Source organism: Rhopilema esculentum, chromosome 11 (assembly GCF_057945365.1).
Source record: "Rhopilema esculentum isolate cy_ngs chromosome 11, ASM5794536v1, whole genome shotgun sequence".
NCBI classification, from domain to species: domain Eukaryota; kingdom Metazoa; phylum Cnidaria; class Scyphozoa; order Rhizostomeae; family Rhizostomatidae; genus Rhopilema; species Rhopilema esculentum.
In genome coordinates this window covers 7188407-7200818 of record NC_142825.1, presented here as the reverse complement: position 1 = coordinate 7200818, position 12412 = coordinate 7188407, and the positions used below count along the sequence as shown (strand labels likewise).

Sequence of the window (12412 nt, the reverse complement as noted above, 5' to 3'; positions counted from 1 at the left end):
TTGATTTTTTCACCGTCTCCGTAATCTAGACATTTGACAAATTTTAATGATTCACTCTTTATAAGAAGGGGCTTTTACAGTTCTAAGGGTGTTTTCATAGGCTGACAGGGTTGAGAATATCACCTTACAAGCAGAGAAAGACCAGTTAATTTCAAAGCCTTTTGGAGACAGACAAAGCTTTATCAGGTATGTTTCTGGACTCCATAAAGCTGTTACACATTTATTTCATTAATTTTTATAAGAAATGAATTTTTAAAAATGTCCAACCATTCTACTCTCATATGTTATTTGCCTTTCTCAAGCTATATGAAATTTTTGACAAAATCTAAATCTACTCTCAAGTAAATTCAAGTAAACATTTCTTTTTGCAGCAACACTAAACTTGAGGACGGCGAGATTGATCTTACAGTCAAGATAAATGAGGAAAAACTGATGCCAGAGAGCAAAGGTGACCCTTTGTTTTTATTACAGACACTTAGTTGCATTTTAGAATTTGTCGAAATCCCAAAGACGATACTCAACGTACCAGAAAGTCGATTTTAATGTAGAGATAATTTTCTTTATGGAATCTTTTATTTGACTTTTGCCTTGTCCTCGTTTATAATGGTGTGTTTCAGCCCTATAATGTTCCAGTGACAGCAGAGACTATTAAAATTTCCTTCAGACAATTTCCCCAGGTCTGAAAACCCTATTCAGAAAAGGGTCGAAGTAGGGTTTCAATGTTGGACCTTTGTTTATTTTATTTTCATTGACCTTCCTTTTGGTAGTTGACTGTGTGACAGCAATCGTCTGTGGGGTCTGTGTGACAATTGGCAACTGGTTTGCTCTAACTTCAAAATGAGTTCAATTTTTTTATTCACAAGGGATGCAAATCTCTAGACAAATATTTCTCTTCCTATATCAATCATTGGCGCATTTTTTCGTAGTGCACTTTTCCCCAATGAAACAATCGCATTTCAAGTCTTTCTTATCAAAGAAGCAATCACCTCCAAGAAGAAAAGTTAATTACCAAGGTATGCAGTTGCTCAGACTGGAATTTTTTTTAAACCTTGATATGGTATTACAGCTTCCATATCTCTTGTCATAGAATTCCTTTCATATCCCCGTTAGTTTCCATTTAATTCATTGTCCCTTTTTTATTCTTTCTCTCAAAGGTCAGCCACTCTTACTGGGTTCTAACAGTTCCTTAATGCGTGCAATGTTGCATCTCTTTACGTTTCCTGATCTGGTTTCTGGTTTCGTCTTATTCGGATTATCTTGCCTCCCCCAGAACTAGAAGAAAGGTCTGCTCTAAACTCCCATTTCAAATTGCAGTACCTTTTTCATTTATGATGCTCTGTAGCACCTCTTTATCCATCACATTTCCAAAATCTTACACGGACAGAGGTGTTATAGGTTTCCGCTACTTACGATCTTAATGTTTTTGTAGTACTTCTGAATTTAAAAAATTTTACATGCTTCTTTCAATCTCATTTTCACTTCCCTTATTTCAAACCCCAAATCAAAAGACTTTGAAAGGCTTATTTCAGACTTTGAAATAGTTTTTTAAACTTTTCTTTGACTGCCGTAAATGCTTAATGCTGTTGATCCTTATCGTTTTTTATATTTTTCATAGTATCAGACATCTCTTTGGCGGGCAGACCAAAAGCTGCTTCGACTCCAGCTGTTGGTGCGTCAGAGCGCAAATTATTTAAGTTCCCGTCCGAAACACCGGTTGTTAACGGGAAATTCTCCGTGAGTTGCTTTCTTTCTCATTATCTGCCCGCGAATTTATTTCTCAGTGTTTTCTTGAAAGCTGTTTTGTCCCATATTGGAAAATGATCATATTTGTGTGTTTTATGTTATATTGATAAAAATTGCTAGAAGTTTGCTATGAAAAGTTTATTTTTTATCCTCTGTACTGCATTCTATAAAAGTTTCTTCTCCGTCTTTAACAGTATCAATGTTTTGTCTTTTTTTTATCACTTTTATTCGTCTATTTTGCTGCTGTTTATTTTATCTCTTCCTTAGTTTGCTCAAGTCGTTGATCTTTTTTTCTTTGCCATTGTCTTTAAGCACATTCTTGAACCAACTGTGGTAATTAGGGGTAACTGTGGTAATTGTGAATAATCATTCAGTCATCCTTTTAAAAAATTGACGAACCAGCTTAAGAATTTTTGTTTGGTGAGCAAGACTTTCTCAGCTGTAGGGTATGTCATGCCTCTAAAGCTCCAATCTTCGCCCCTTTTTCACTCTCATAAAACCTTAGTGAGTTTTTCTAACTGAAAACAGAAATTTTCCAGTAGACCAGTCTTTCTAATTGAAAACAGCTTAAAGAATGATTATCATGTGATAACTGAAATACGTCTTTTTATGGTGGATACTGTTTTTTACCATGCTTTGTAGTGAGTTTCAGAATTTGCAGATAAATAAAAGGACTGCACAGTTGATTCGAGAGGCGACGTCTGTTATGCAAATTTGTTTCGATTTAGGTAATATTAAAACGAGATACATTCTTTCCTATGATAAAAATTTTTTTAATGGCTATTGCTGTAAAATGAATAATTCAATAAATGACAAATTTCTACATCAATTTGTTGAATAGTTTTCAATTTTTTATTTAGACCTTGAAAGAATCCACGTTTGAAAAACCACCCACAAAAGAAAAGGTTTAAGATTTGAATTCATTATTCTGAGTTTTATTCAAATCATTATTTTGTATTTATCCTGAACCAAATTATCTTTAGTTCTGAAATGTTTTTAGATATCTTTTTGTCTTTCAATGTTTTTTACTGCCCGTAGCAAAATAATAATTTCGTGAATCGCATTGAAAATAGTTCGTTTAGTTTATAAAAGGGAAATTTAATTTTAAATTCTAATTTACTTTTTACCCAAACTTAGACTACCATAATTCTTACTTTTTAGATTTTAAATCACTTTTACTCAAATTTAAATTTTGTTAATCTTTACTTTTCAGATTAATGTAACATTGTTTCTTGTACCTTTTTAGGAATATTATATCAGCAACTTTTGCATTGTATCGTTTTTATTGTACCCTGTGGAGATACTGTCATGGTTCATTATAATTATATTTTATTAAGGAAACATGTTTTCAGTATAAATGTGTTCTTGTTTCATGCTAATTTGGGACAAAATGTCAGTTTGATAGATAAAGGGTAACGGCAAGTTTAAAGGTTATATGTTCGTTTTTCTTCATATTTTCTTTTCTAACTGTGTTGAGAAATGGTGTTTCTTGTTTTGAAGGCTAAGGCTACTCCCTCTGTTGTGGCCACGCCCGGAAAATCACTGCAACAGTTTACATCAAAGCCGGTAACTCCTTTCCAGACCTCATCTACGTCACAAGTGCAATTCAATGTGCCTGAGGAGAAGCCAGCTGTTAAATGTGGTCAGCTTGGACAAGCAGCAACTGGATTCAAAGATACTTCATTGTCTGGAGGTCTTGGTAACGCTGCAAAGGTTACTGAAAAGACAGTATTTGGGAGTCAGCAGTCTTTTAAGGTCAGTGACAAGCAAAGTGAAGCTGTTAAGGTGTCGCAGCAATCTCATATTCCACAGCAGACTTCAAGCCACAGTATTCCTATTGTTAAGTCATCGGATATGAAACCAAAGCCTGAAGGGGTAAAGAATTTCGAAGTTGATACTTCCAGCGCAAGCAAAACTTTTGGTATCACTGCATCTACAGGAAGCCAGTCAGCCTCCATGCCTGTTCAGAAAATAACTGCATCTAATGCGACAACTGTTAGCTCTATTTCACAATCCAGTTCCCAGGACTCAGCCAATATGTATGCCCAACCGTTTCAATTGTTTACCGGAAGCTCTGTCAAACCTTCACAGGCAAGTGGCACATCATTTATCAAGAGTGCAACATCAGCTATGCCCAGTTTTAAGGAAAGTCCTGGTTCACAAGGAGGCGGTTCCGCTGCCTTACAGATGGAACTTTCAAAAACAGTCCCGGTGTCTAAAGTTGTTTTGGGTGAAGCAGCTTCGAACGATAAAGATGGCAGTTTTTCACTATCTTGTTTGCAAAAGTCAACGGATAGTCAAGCTGTTTTGACTAGGGAAACAGCTGTGCCAATTGCAGCAAGCAAAGAAGTTTCCAGCGGCAGTCCTGCATCCATATCTTCAGGCATGTTTGCGAAGACTACATCTATTGTCACTGTCACAACAAGCCAAGATACATTTGCCATTGGAAGTGCATCCACGCCTCTTTTCGGTCTTCCGAAGCCCGTCTTTTCCAGTCTTCCTTCTGCAGCTACACCCTCTGCTGCTAGCACGCTATTTACAAGCAAATTCCAACCTGCTTCCAAAACGACCCAACCAAATCAAAGTGCTGCATCGGAAGCAAAAAGCGCCACTCCGGTGACTGCAGACTTTAAAGCCCTACTTCCTCAAGCCTCTGAAAGCACGGCAATAAAGTCTTCGATAAATTTGCCTCCCTCAAAACCGTCGATTGCCTCTTCCATTGTGGGCACACAGACTTTGTCTTCGTCACTATTTGCAACTCAATCCTCAGTTGATAAAGCGGATGTTCCTAAAGCCACAACTTCCACTGCTCTCTTTGCAACCACAGCTGCAACAACAACATCATCATCATCATCATTGCCTTCAACAACAACCAGCCTCTTCACTGCAAGGAGCGCAGCCTCTTCCTCAATACCAGCTTTTGGTAGTCAGTCTTTTCTAGGACTGAGTGGCAAGCCAGCAGAGATCCCAAAAGAGCCAGAAACGACCAATGTCACTCCTTCTTTGAGCACCGCCCCTTCATCAGCACCTTTTTCAACTTCCTCCTCGATTTTCGGGGGCCAGTCTTCCTTATTCCCAGCTTTAGGAGCAAAGACGACTGAAAGTAAACCTAGTGCATTTGGAGCTATAACAGGCTCTAGTGCCCCAGCATTCGGTACACAGTCGCCATTTACATCATCAGGTGGCAGTGTACAAAGCAAAGAACAAGGAGATCCACCAAAACTTTTTAGTGCGCAGTCTTCAACATCAGTAACATCGTCATCTTTGTTTGGCAGCAGCTCTTCAACTGGTCTGTTCAGAACCGCACCGACCACAACACAACCGCTTTTTGGTGCACAGACTGGAACTTCATCCTCTGGCCTGTTCACTCAGTCTACTTCCAGTGGCTCTTCAACCATTGGACAACAACAGTCGACTGGTTTATTCGGGTCAAAGCTAACCAATACTCAAGCAAGCACAGGTGGTATTTTCGGAGGCACACCGTCTGCAAGTAATGGTGGTGGCCTGTTTGGGACCAAGCCTGTCAGTACTTCTGGGAGCCTTTTTCAAACTTCCAGTACAAGCCAGTCACCATTTGGACAGAGTAATTCTGCTTTTGGGTCGCAACCATTTTCAGGGGGTGCAGGTTAGTAAGTTTATTTCACTGGTTGCTTAACACAAATCAATTCGGCTATGTACATTTACGTTTCTTTCCTGCTAGATTTAGATTGAATTCCTTATTGTATTGACCAGATATGTTTGTGATAATCAATCAAAGATCTTCACTATGTATTTTTTGCCTAGGTTTTGGTGGTTTAGGGCTAGGTGGCAAGCCGAATAACGATCCGAGCAAGAACCCCTTTGGCACTGTTCCATCTTCCACATCCTCATCCAGTGGTATGGCGTTTTACATAAACCATTCCTGTTTTTTAAAGTTCTGTCTGCGTCGTCTGAGGCTTATTTGTAGCTCCTTCGAAATTTAATCATACTAATCTAACACTTTTGAATATTGCTTGCTTGTTCAACTACGGTATTTAGTTTACAATTTTTTGCGGTACAGAATTTGAAAATGGCTTTGAAAAAAGCAAACATTTTACGACATACTAAAAACCTTATTCTGACGTTTTATGCTCTGAGGAGTGTCAGACGAAAAAGCTTTTAGTATGTCGTAAAATGTTTGCTTTTTTCAAAGTATTTAGTTTACTTTAGTGACTAACCTTAACATGTTTGTGAAGTTGTTTGATGAAATTGCAACGTAGAATGGCTTTGATCAAACATTTTTTGACACTATGCATTGCCAATGGTCAAGTATGGTCTTAATGGCCGAGGTATGGCCTACATGAACCTTATTGTTACTTTTCTGTTACTGTATATGTCACTTTGTTGTTCTAGGTCCAAGTTTATTTGGTGCATCGTCAGGAGGGACTAGCTTTGGTGTAAGTCGCATTTCTAATTAGATTTATTTGTTACTTTGAATGATTAGATACTCCTTTGCATAGAAATAAGCTATTGGAAATCAAAAACAGGAAGCTTCAGACAACTCTGTTTTTTTCAGTCCTCACCAACGTCATCTTCGCCAACAAGAGGAACATTCTCCAAAGGTGAAATTTCTTGGATGATTATCATAAATTCAAAAATATTGATCATACCTGTTTATAATCATTCAACCATTGATCAAATAGTTGTACCAGTCTTCATGCATTTGAGCCTTTTTAGATTTATCACAATCTTTGATTTTATTTTATTTATTTTATTTTATTTATTTTATTTTATTTATTTTATTTTATTTTGTTTTATTTTATTTTATTTTATTTTATTTTATTTTATTTTATTTTATTTATTTTATTTTATTTTATTTTATTTTATTTTATTTTATTTTATTTTATTTTATTTTATTGATAGCAAGCTTGAAATGTGTTGTTTTCTATTTCGAGATTGTGGATCAGCAGTGTTTGTATTCGTGTGTATTGATAAAACTGAGTAGAAATAAGGTGCAGATCTGATGCAGATACAATGATGTGGAATAAATGCTTTCGTCACAATGCCAAACATTTTGCAGGTTTTGGAGCGGGTTTCCTTGGAGCACCATCTTTTGGTTCTACTTCAGCATCAACAGGTACCTACTAAACACTCTAAGCTTATAGTCAAACTAACTTCAAAGTGGAAGTTCTTTTCTCTTTGAAAGTTTTTAATTTTATTTCTTTAAACACTTTGAGCGTTGCGCAACAGTTTTTAAAATCAAAGTTTCTACTAAATATTGGAATATTGCAGCAGAAATATAAACATCGATGATTGTTGTAAGCTAGAAATTTCAGAAAACCCTGTCACATTATAGGTCATCCCAAAATCGTCTAATAACTTGATAACTTTTATTGTTGACGTCATCGGGCTCTTAGCCTCACGAGTTTGCACTTCTAGTTATAGGTATAGCGTCTTAGCCCTTGCTGTGATATGTCTTCCTTTTTGCAGCCTCTTCTGGATTTGGAAGCTCTGCTGTTTTTGGTGGAGCGCCATCATTTGGAAGTACACCAGCATTTGGTGGTGCCCCAACGTTCGGTTCAACTTCACCTGGTTCTTTTGGCACACCTGCCTCTTCAGGTGCAGTTTTTGGCTCAAACACAAGTATGTTTGGCCAGCAGTCCGGTTTTGGATCTTTGGCCCAACAGTCCAGTCCATTATTTGGCCAGTTAAGCTCACAAGCCGGAAATTCAGCATTTGGAGGCGTGACAGCAAACCAAAACCAACCATCCTTTGGAAGTCTTTCTTCCAACCAAAACCAGCCTTCATTTGGAAATCTAAACCAGTCAAGCTCTTTTGGGCAGCCAGGACCTGTGTTCGGGCAGTCAAGCAGTCCGTGAGTACTTCCTTTTTCAAGCATCTTGAGTTGTCATGTACAGGATCTTCAACGTAACGCCCTTTAGGGAGCACGGGCACTACACATCCTCTCTCAACTATGAGGAATGCCAACGTTCCTTTCTGTTGTTCACCCTTTTCTAAAATAAAAACAATAAATTGTGCAAAAATCAGGAGACGACTGAAGCTCTGCTATTGATTTACCAGGCTTAAAACCTTTTTTCCAGCCTTCATTTATTTAACCTTTTCCTTTAATTTGTAAGTATTTTCTTTCATTATCAAGATTGTTTTTGCTTGATTTCTTTTAAAGTATTACCGTTTCATTCTGGCAAAGTCCTTGATCCTTCGAAAAGAAAATCCAAGGTGCTTTTCTGTCACAGTGGGTAAAGGAACTCTTCTTTCAAATTTTTGCACTGTTTCTGTGGAGCTTAGAGATAATTCTGTGCCGTAAGGGAATCGCAAAACCTTCAATATTCGGCTAAATCCCAACTCTTTCAGTAAGCCCACATACAAATCAGATTTGTTAAAATCTCTGCCTTCCTTCGCCCCCACAGCACTCGCCAATTCTAACTTCAGAATCGAGAGAAATTTCAATCCTTCCTCCGGCTAGTAAGCCAAAATCGTGAAAACGTCTGAAAGTAGGGTGTGTTGAATGTGATGATCGAAATATTTTTGTTCCGACTGACCTTCTTCGCAGTCATCAACCATGTGCTCTGACCTTTCACTTTCTCCTGACTTGTCAAACTTGGACACATACCTTACATCTCAGGTGCCAGGCCATTAATAAATTCTTTCTGTAGAATGTTGAATTTCCATTAGACATGTAGTTAGGGGGTAGCTCGAGATTTCTACTAATCTTTGTTTAAACTCCTAGCGTTAACACAAGCTGTTGAATTCTTTAATTTTATTCATACTCCCAATTTTTACGCTGCTTTTCCGTTGCAGCCAAGGGTCATCATTCTCAGCATGGAGGTGAGAAGCAAGGAATGATGGTGTAATTTTTAAGTGCATGGAGTAGACGAAAATGACATGAAGTTAGGAACAGACAGACAATTGTTTTCTAAATCTACTTCGCTTCCATGATAATTGCTTTTGTTTTATATATTCTCCAATATTTCTTTTGACGAGTTTGTGTTTAATGGTCGTTGCTTATAAAAGGATTAGCTTATAAATCATGTTTTTGGTCACTGGCTTTTTTGGCCAAGGATTTTAAGAGATCCCGTGTGTTGTATGACAAATTATACTTAGGTAATTCGGTACATTTATAAACCATAATTAAAAAACACACATACACGATCAAAACTTTTTCTCAAAATTTTCGGCAGCCTACTCACAGATTAACATTCCAAATTTTAAAGATTTTTGTCTAATTAAGAATGTTCGTGTTTTGAAAGCAGAAATAAAGTAAGTATTTGAAAAATAGACGGGCACAGCAATTTGAGAGCACTGTTGCCATGCCCATTTTAGTAAAGAAGTAACAGGACCTCGCCATTTCATCATTGAGAACCCTTTTATAGGCATTTGATCGTCAATTAAGCACAGTATTAAATATCATGATATTGTATAATGAAATATATTTTTTATGAACGGTGGGAGGGGCATGTACCCCAATGCTCCCTAGTTCACATGTCAGTGTCAGTAGTTGTGGCAAATGCGACTTCATATATACACATGCTTGCGGATTCACCTCAAGTAAAAGAACCTGAAATTCCTTTTTATCCTCTGAGTTTTGTTTGTTTTGTTCCCTACACCTTTCAAATATTTTCCACAATCGAGTGCCTTCCTATTATGACCCAAAGAATCAAAACACAGCTACCCAGTTTTTTCTTGCCTGTTTTCTTGTATGAAGTTTGCTTTGGTGCCCTGACTGTTTAAGGGTGTCCATTTAAAGCAAACCCCTTAACTAATTTGCCTATCAATGTTTTAGCAAACAAGAGGAAACCCCTTTAAGTTCCGTTCTGCGAGTGACTAACTACCAATGCTTCTTTAAGCTAGGGGTGAATCCTCTCAAAGCAGCCCATAGAAATAGTAGCAGCCTTAGAAATCTGCCATTGAATTTCTTTTGTATAAAGTGAGAAGTCTTTGTCTTGCCCATTTGCGCATTAACTAATTTTTTCTAGCTTATTAGTTTCGTCGATTTAATTGTCCTAGCGTATGATAAAAGACTGAAGCATGAACATTTCATCGTATTTTCTGTGTATTTTTCCTGCTTTTCTTAGCGATGATAATCGACATTTTCTGTCAGTCGGCTCCAACATTCCTCCGTTTACACAAAGAGAGCCTTTTGTCTCAGATTGAATAGCCAGTGTTTCAGCTAAAAGTTACAATTTTGGCGAAAGTATAAGCTTGATGGTAAAATGGGTTACACCACAGGATGCAGAAGATTATTCCCTTTCTTTTGGTGTTTTCAAAAAATAAATTGGACCACGTTTGACGAAGTTATTCGACTTTTTTACAATTTTTGGCGAGGGGGATTCAGGTTTGCACAAAGCAGTTCAGAAAAAACAATAGGCTTGTGATTCCCAGAGTTTCTAAAGATCTCGGTTTTTGGCGATTTACTCCTAAACCATAATTCATATGAACCTATGGATAGATTCAGTCGACGCGCCGTACGATGCTCGATTTTTTGAGCCGTTTCCCGTATTTTTAGGACGAGATTTAGCAAAGTTATTAAGGATTTTGTCTCCAAAATCGCCAAAAAATGGTTTTTTGCACTTTAAAAATCGAAAAAAGCCGTTAAAATTTCGCTGATACTTTCTAAAAATCGAGCCAAAAATGGCCTAAATTCTGATATATAGCTTTCTCTATTTGAAGCTCGCGTTGCTTTTTAAAATAGATTTTTCCGAAAAGTGCACTTTTCAAATTTTCTCAAATTTGCATCGCAGCGTCCAGGCCTGGCCAAAGCCGCTGCTGCGATGGCGACTTATACTTTCTACTTAAAAACGGTATTTTCTTGAAGTTTTAAAGCGGGGGTAAGCTTTTTACATGCTAAGCAAACTGTTTTAAGTCGAATTAGATGCAATTACAGTGTAATCGCTTGATTTTAAATCATTTTGAAAAACTTCAGTACATGTCACTAGCCGCCCGTAGCCCGGTCAGCTTTAATGGAGAGAACCACACGAATATCGCTCTTTATTCGCATATCAAGAGCGTTAATCATTTAACAGCCGTTTACACACTCTCTTCTTGCATGTTGAATCTGTTTAATCTTTTACAAAGTGATTAATTGCAACAAAATCTTTGCAACTTCACTTTTCCTCGATATGAAGGTCTGGGAATCCCCTTCCTTAGGTATATTCAGGCTTGCAAACTTTCTATTGTCTTACCGAGTTACCCTTTGGTTTTTGCCCTTCTGAGGCTTTGATATCAATATGATTGAGAGAAATAGAGCATAGATGCAGTTATTTATCGACTCAAACGCTTAAAAAGCGAATATTGAGCGATTTTCGTGTGTTTTTCTCCATTAAAGCAGATCGGGCGACGGGCGGCTAGTGACATGTACTAAACTTTTTCAAAATGTCACTAGCCGCCCGTCGCCCGATCTGCTTTAATGGAGAAAAACACACGAAAATCGCTCGATATTCGCTTTTTAAGCGTTTGAGTCGATAAATAACTGCATCTATGCTCTATTTCTCTCAATCATATTGATATTAAAGCCTTAGAAGGGCAAAAACTAGAGGGTAACTCGGTAAGACAATAGAAAGTTTGCAAGCCTGAATATACCTAAGGAAGGAGATTCCCAGACCTTCATATCGAGGAAAAGTGAAGTTGCAAAGATTTTGTTGCAATTAATCACTTTGTAAAAGATTAAACAAATTCAACATGCAAGAAGAGAGTGTGTAAACGGCTGTTAAATGATTAACGCTCTTGATATGCGAATAAAGAGCGATATTCGTGTGGTTCTCTCCATTAAAGCTGACCGGGCTACGGGCGGCTAGTGACATGTACTGAAGTTTTTCAAAATGATTTAAAATCAAGCGATTACACTGTAATTGCATCTAATTCGACTTAAAACAGTTTGCTTAGCATGTAAAAAGCTTACCCCCGCTTTAAAACTTCAAGAAAATACCGTTTTTAAGTAGAAAGTATAAGTCGCCATCGCAGCAGCGGCTTTGGCCAGGCCTGGACGCTGCGATGCAAATTTGAGAAAATTTGAAAAGTGCACTTTTCGGAAAAATCTATTTTAAAAAGCAACGCGAGCTTCAAATAGAGAAAGCTATATATCAGAATTTAGGCCATTTTTGGCTCGATTTTTAGAAAGTATCAGCGAAATTTTAACGGCTTTTTTCGATTTTTAAAGTGCAAAAAACCATTTTTTGGCGATTTTGGAGACAAAATCCTTAATAACTTTGCTAAATCTCGTCCTAAAAATACGGGAAACGGCTCAAAAAATCGAGTATCGTACGGCGCGTCGACTGAATCTATCCATAGGTTCATATGAATTATGGTTTAGGAGTAAATCGCCAAAAACCGAGATCTTTAGAAACTCTGGGAATCACAAGCCTATTGTTTTTTCTGAACTGCTTTGTGCAAACCTGAATCCCCCTCGCCAAAAATTGTAAAAAAGTCGAATAACTTCGTCAAACGTGGTCCAATTTATTTTTTGAAAACACCAAAAGAAAGGGAATAATCTTCTGCATCCTGTGGTGTAACCCATTTTACCATCAAGCTTATACTTACGCCAAAATTGTAACTTTTAGCTGAAACACTGGCTATTCAATCTGAGACAAAAGGCTCTCTTTGTGTAAACGGAGGAATGTTGGAGCCGACTGACAGAAAATGTCGATTATCATCGCTAAGAAAAGCAGGAAAAATACACAGAAAATACGATGAAATG

General features: G+C 37.4%; 1 protein-coding gene across 1 annotated transcript in view; it reads left to right on the top strand.

Moving 5' to 3' along the window:
- Positions 1-9752, top strand: part of LOC135693682 (uncharacterized) — a 42136-nt gene extending 32384 nt beyond the window's left edge. The window contains exons 24-35 of the mRNA XM_065212223.2: positions 101-186; positions 372-448; positions 927-1013; positions 1616-1734; positions 2604-2648; positions 3244-5368; positions 5527-5619; positions 6115-6158; positions 6278-6323; positions 6782-6838; positions 7192-7576; positions 8521-9752. Coding sequence (XP_065068295.2) covers positions 101-186; positions 372-448; positions 927-1013; positions 1616-1734; positions 2604-2648; positions 3244-5368; positions 5527-5619; positions 6115-6158; positions 6278-6323; positions 6782-6838; positions 7192-7576; positions 8521-8551 — 3195 coding nt within the window. The 3' untranslated portion in view covers positions 8552-9752. The remainder of the gene's footprint in view (positions 1-100; positions 187-371; positions 449-926; positions 1014-1615; positions 1735-2603; positions 2649-3243; positions 5369-5526; positions 5620-6114; positions 6159-6277; positions 6324-6781; positions 6839-7191; positions 7577-8520) is intronic.
- Positions 9753-12412: the final 2660 nt, after the last annotated feature.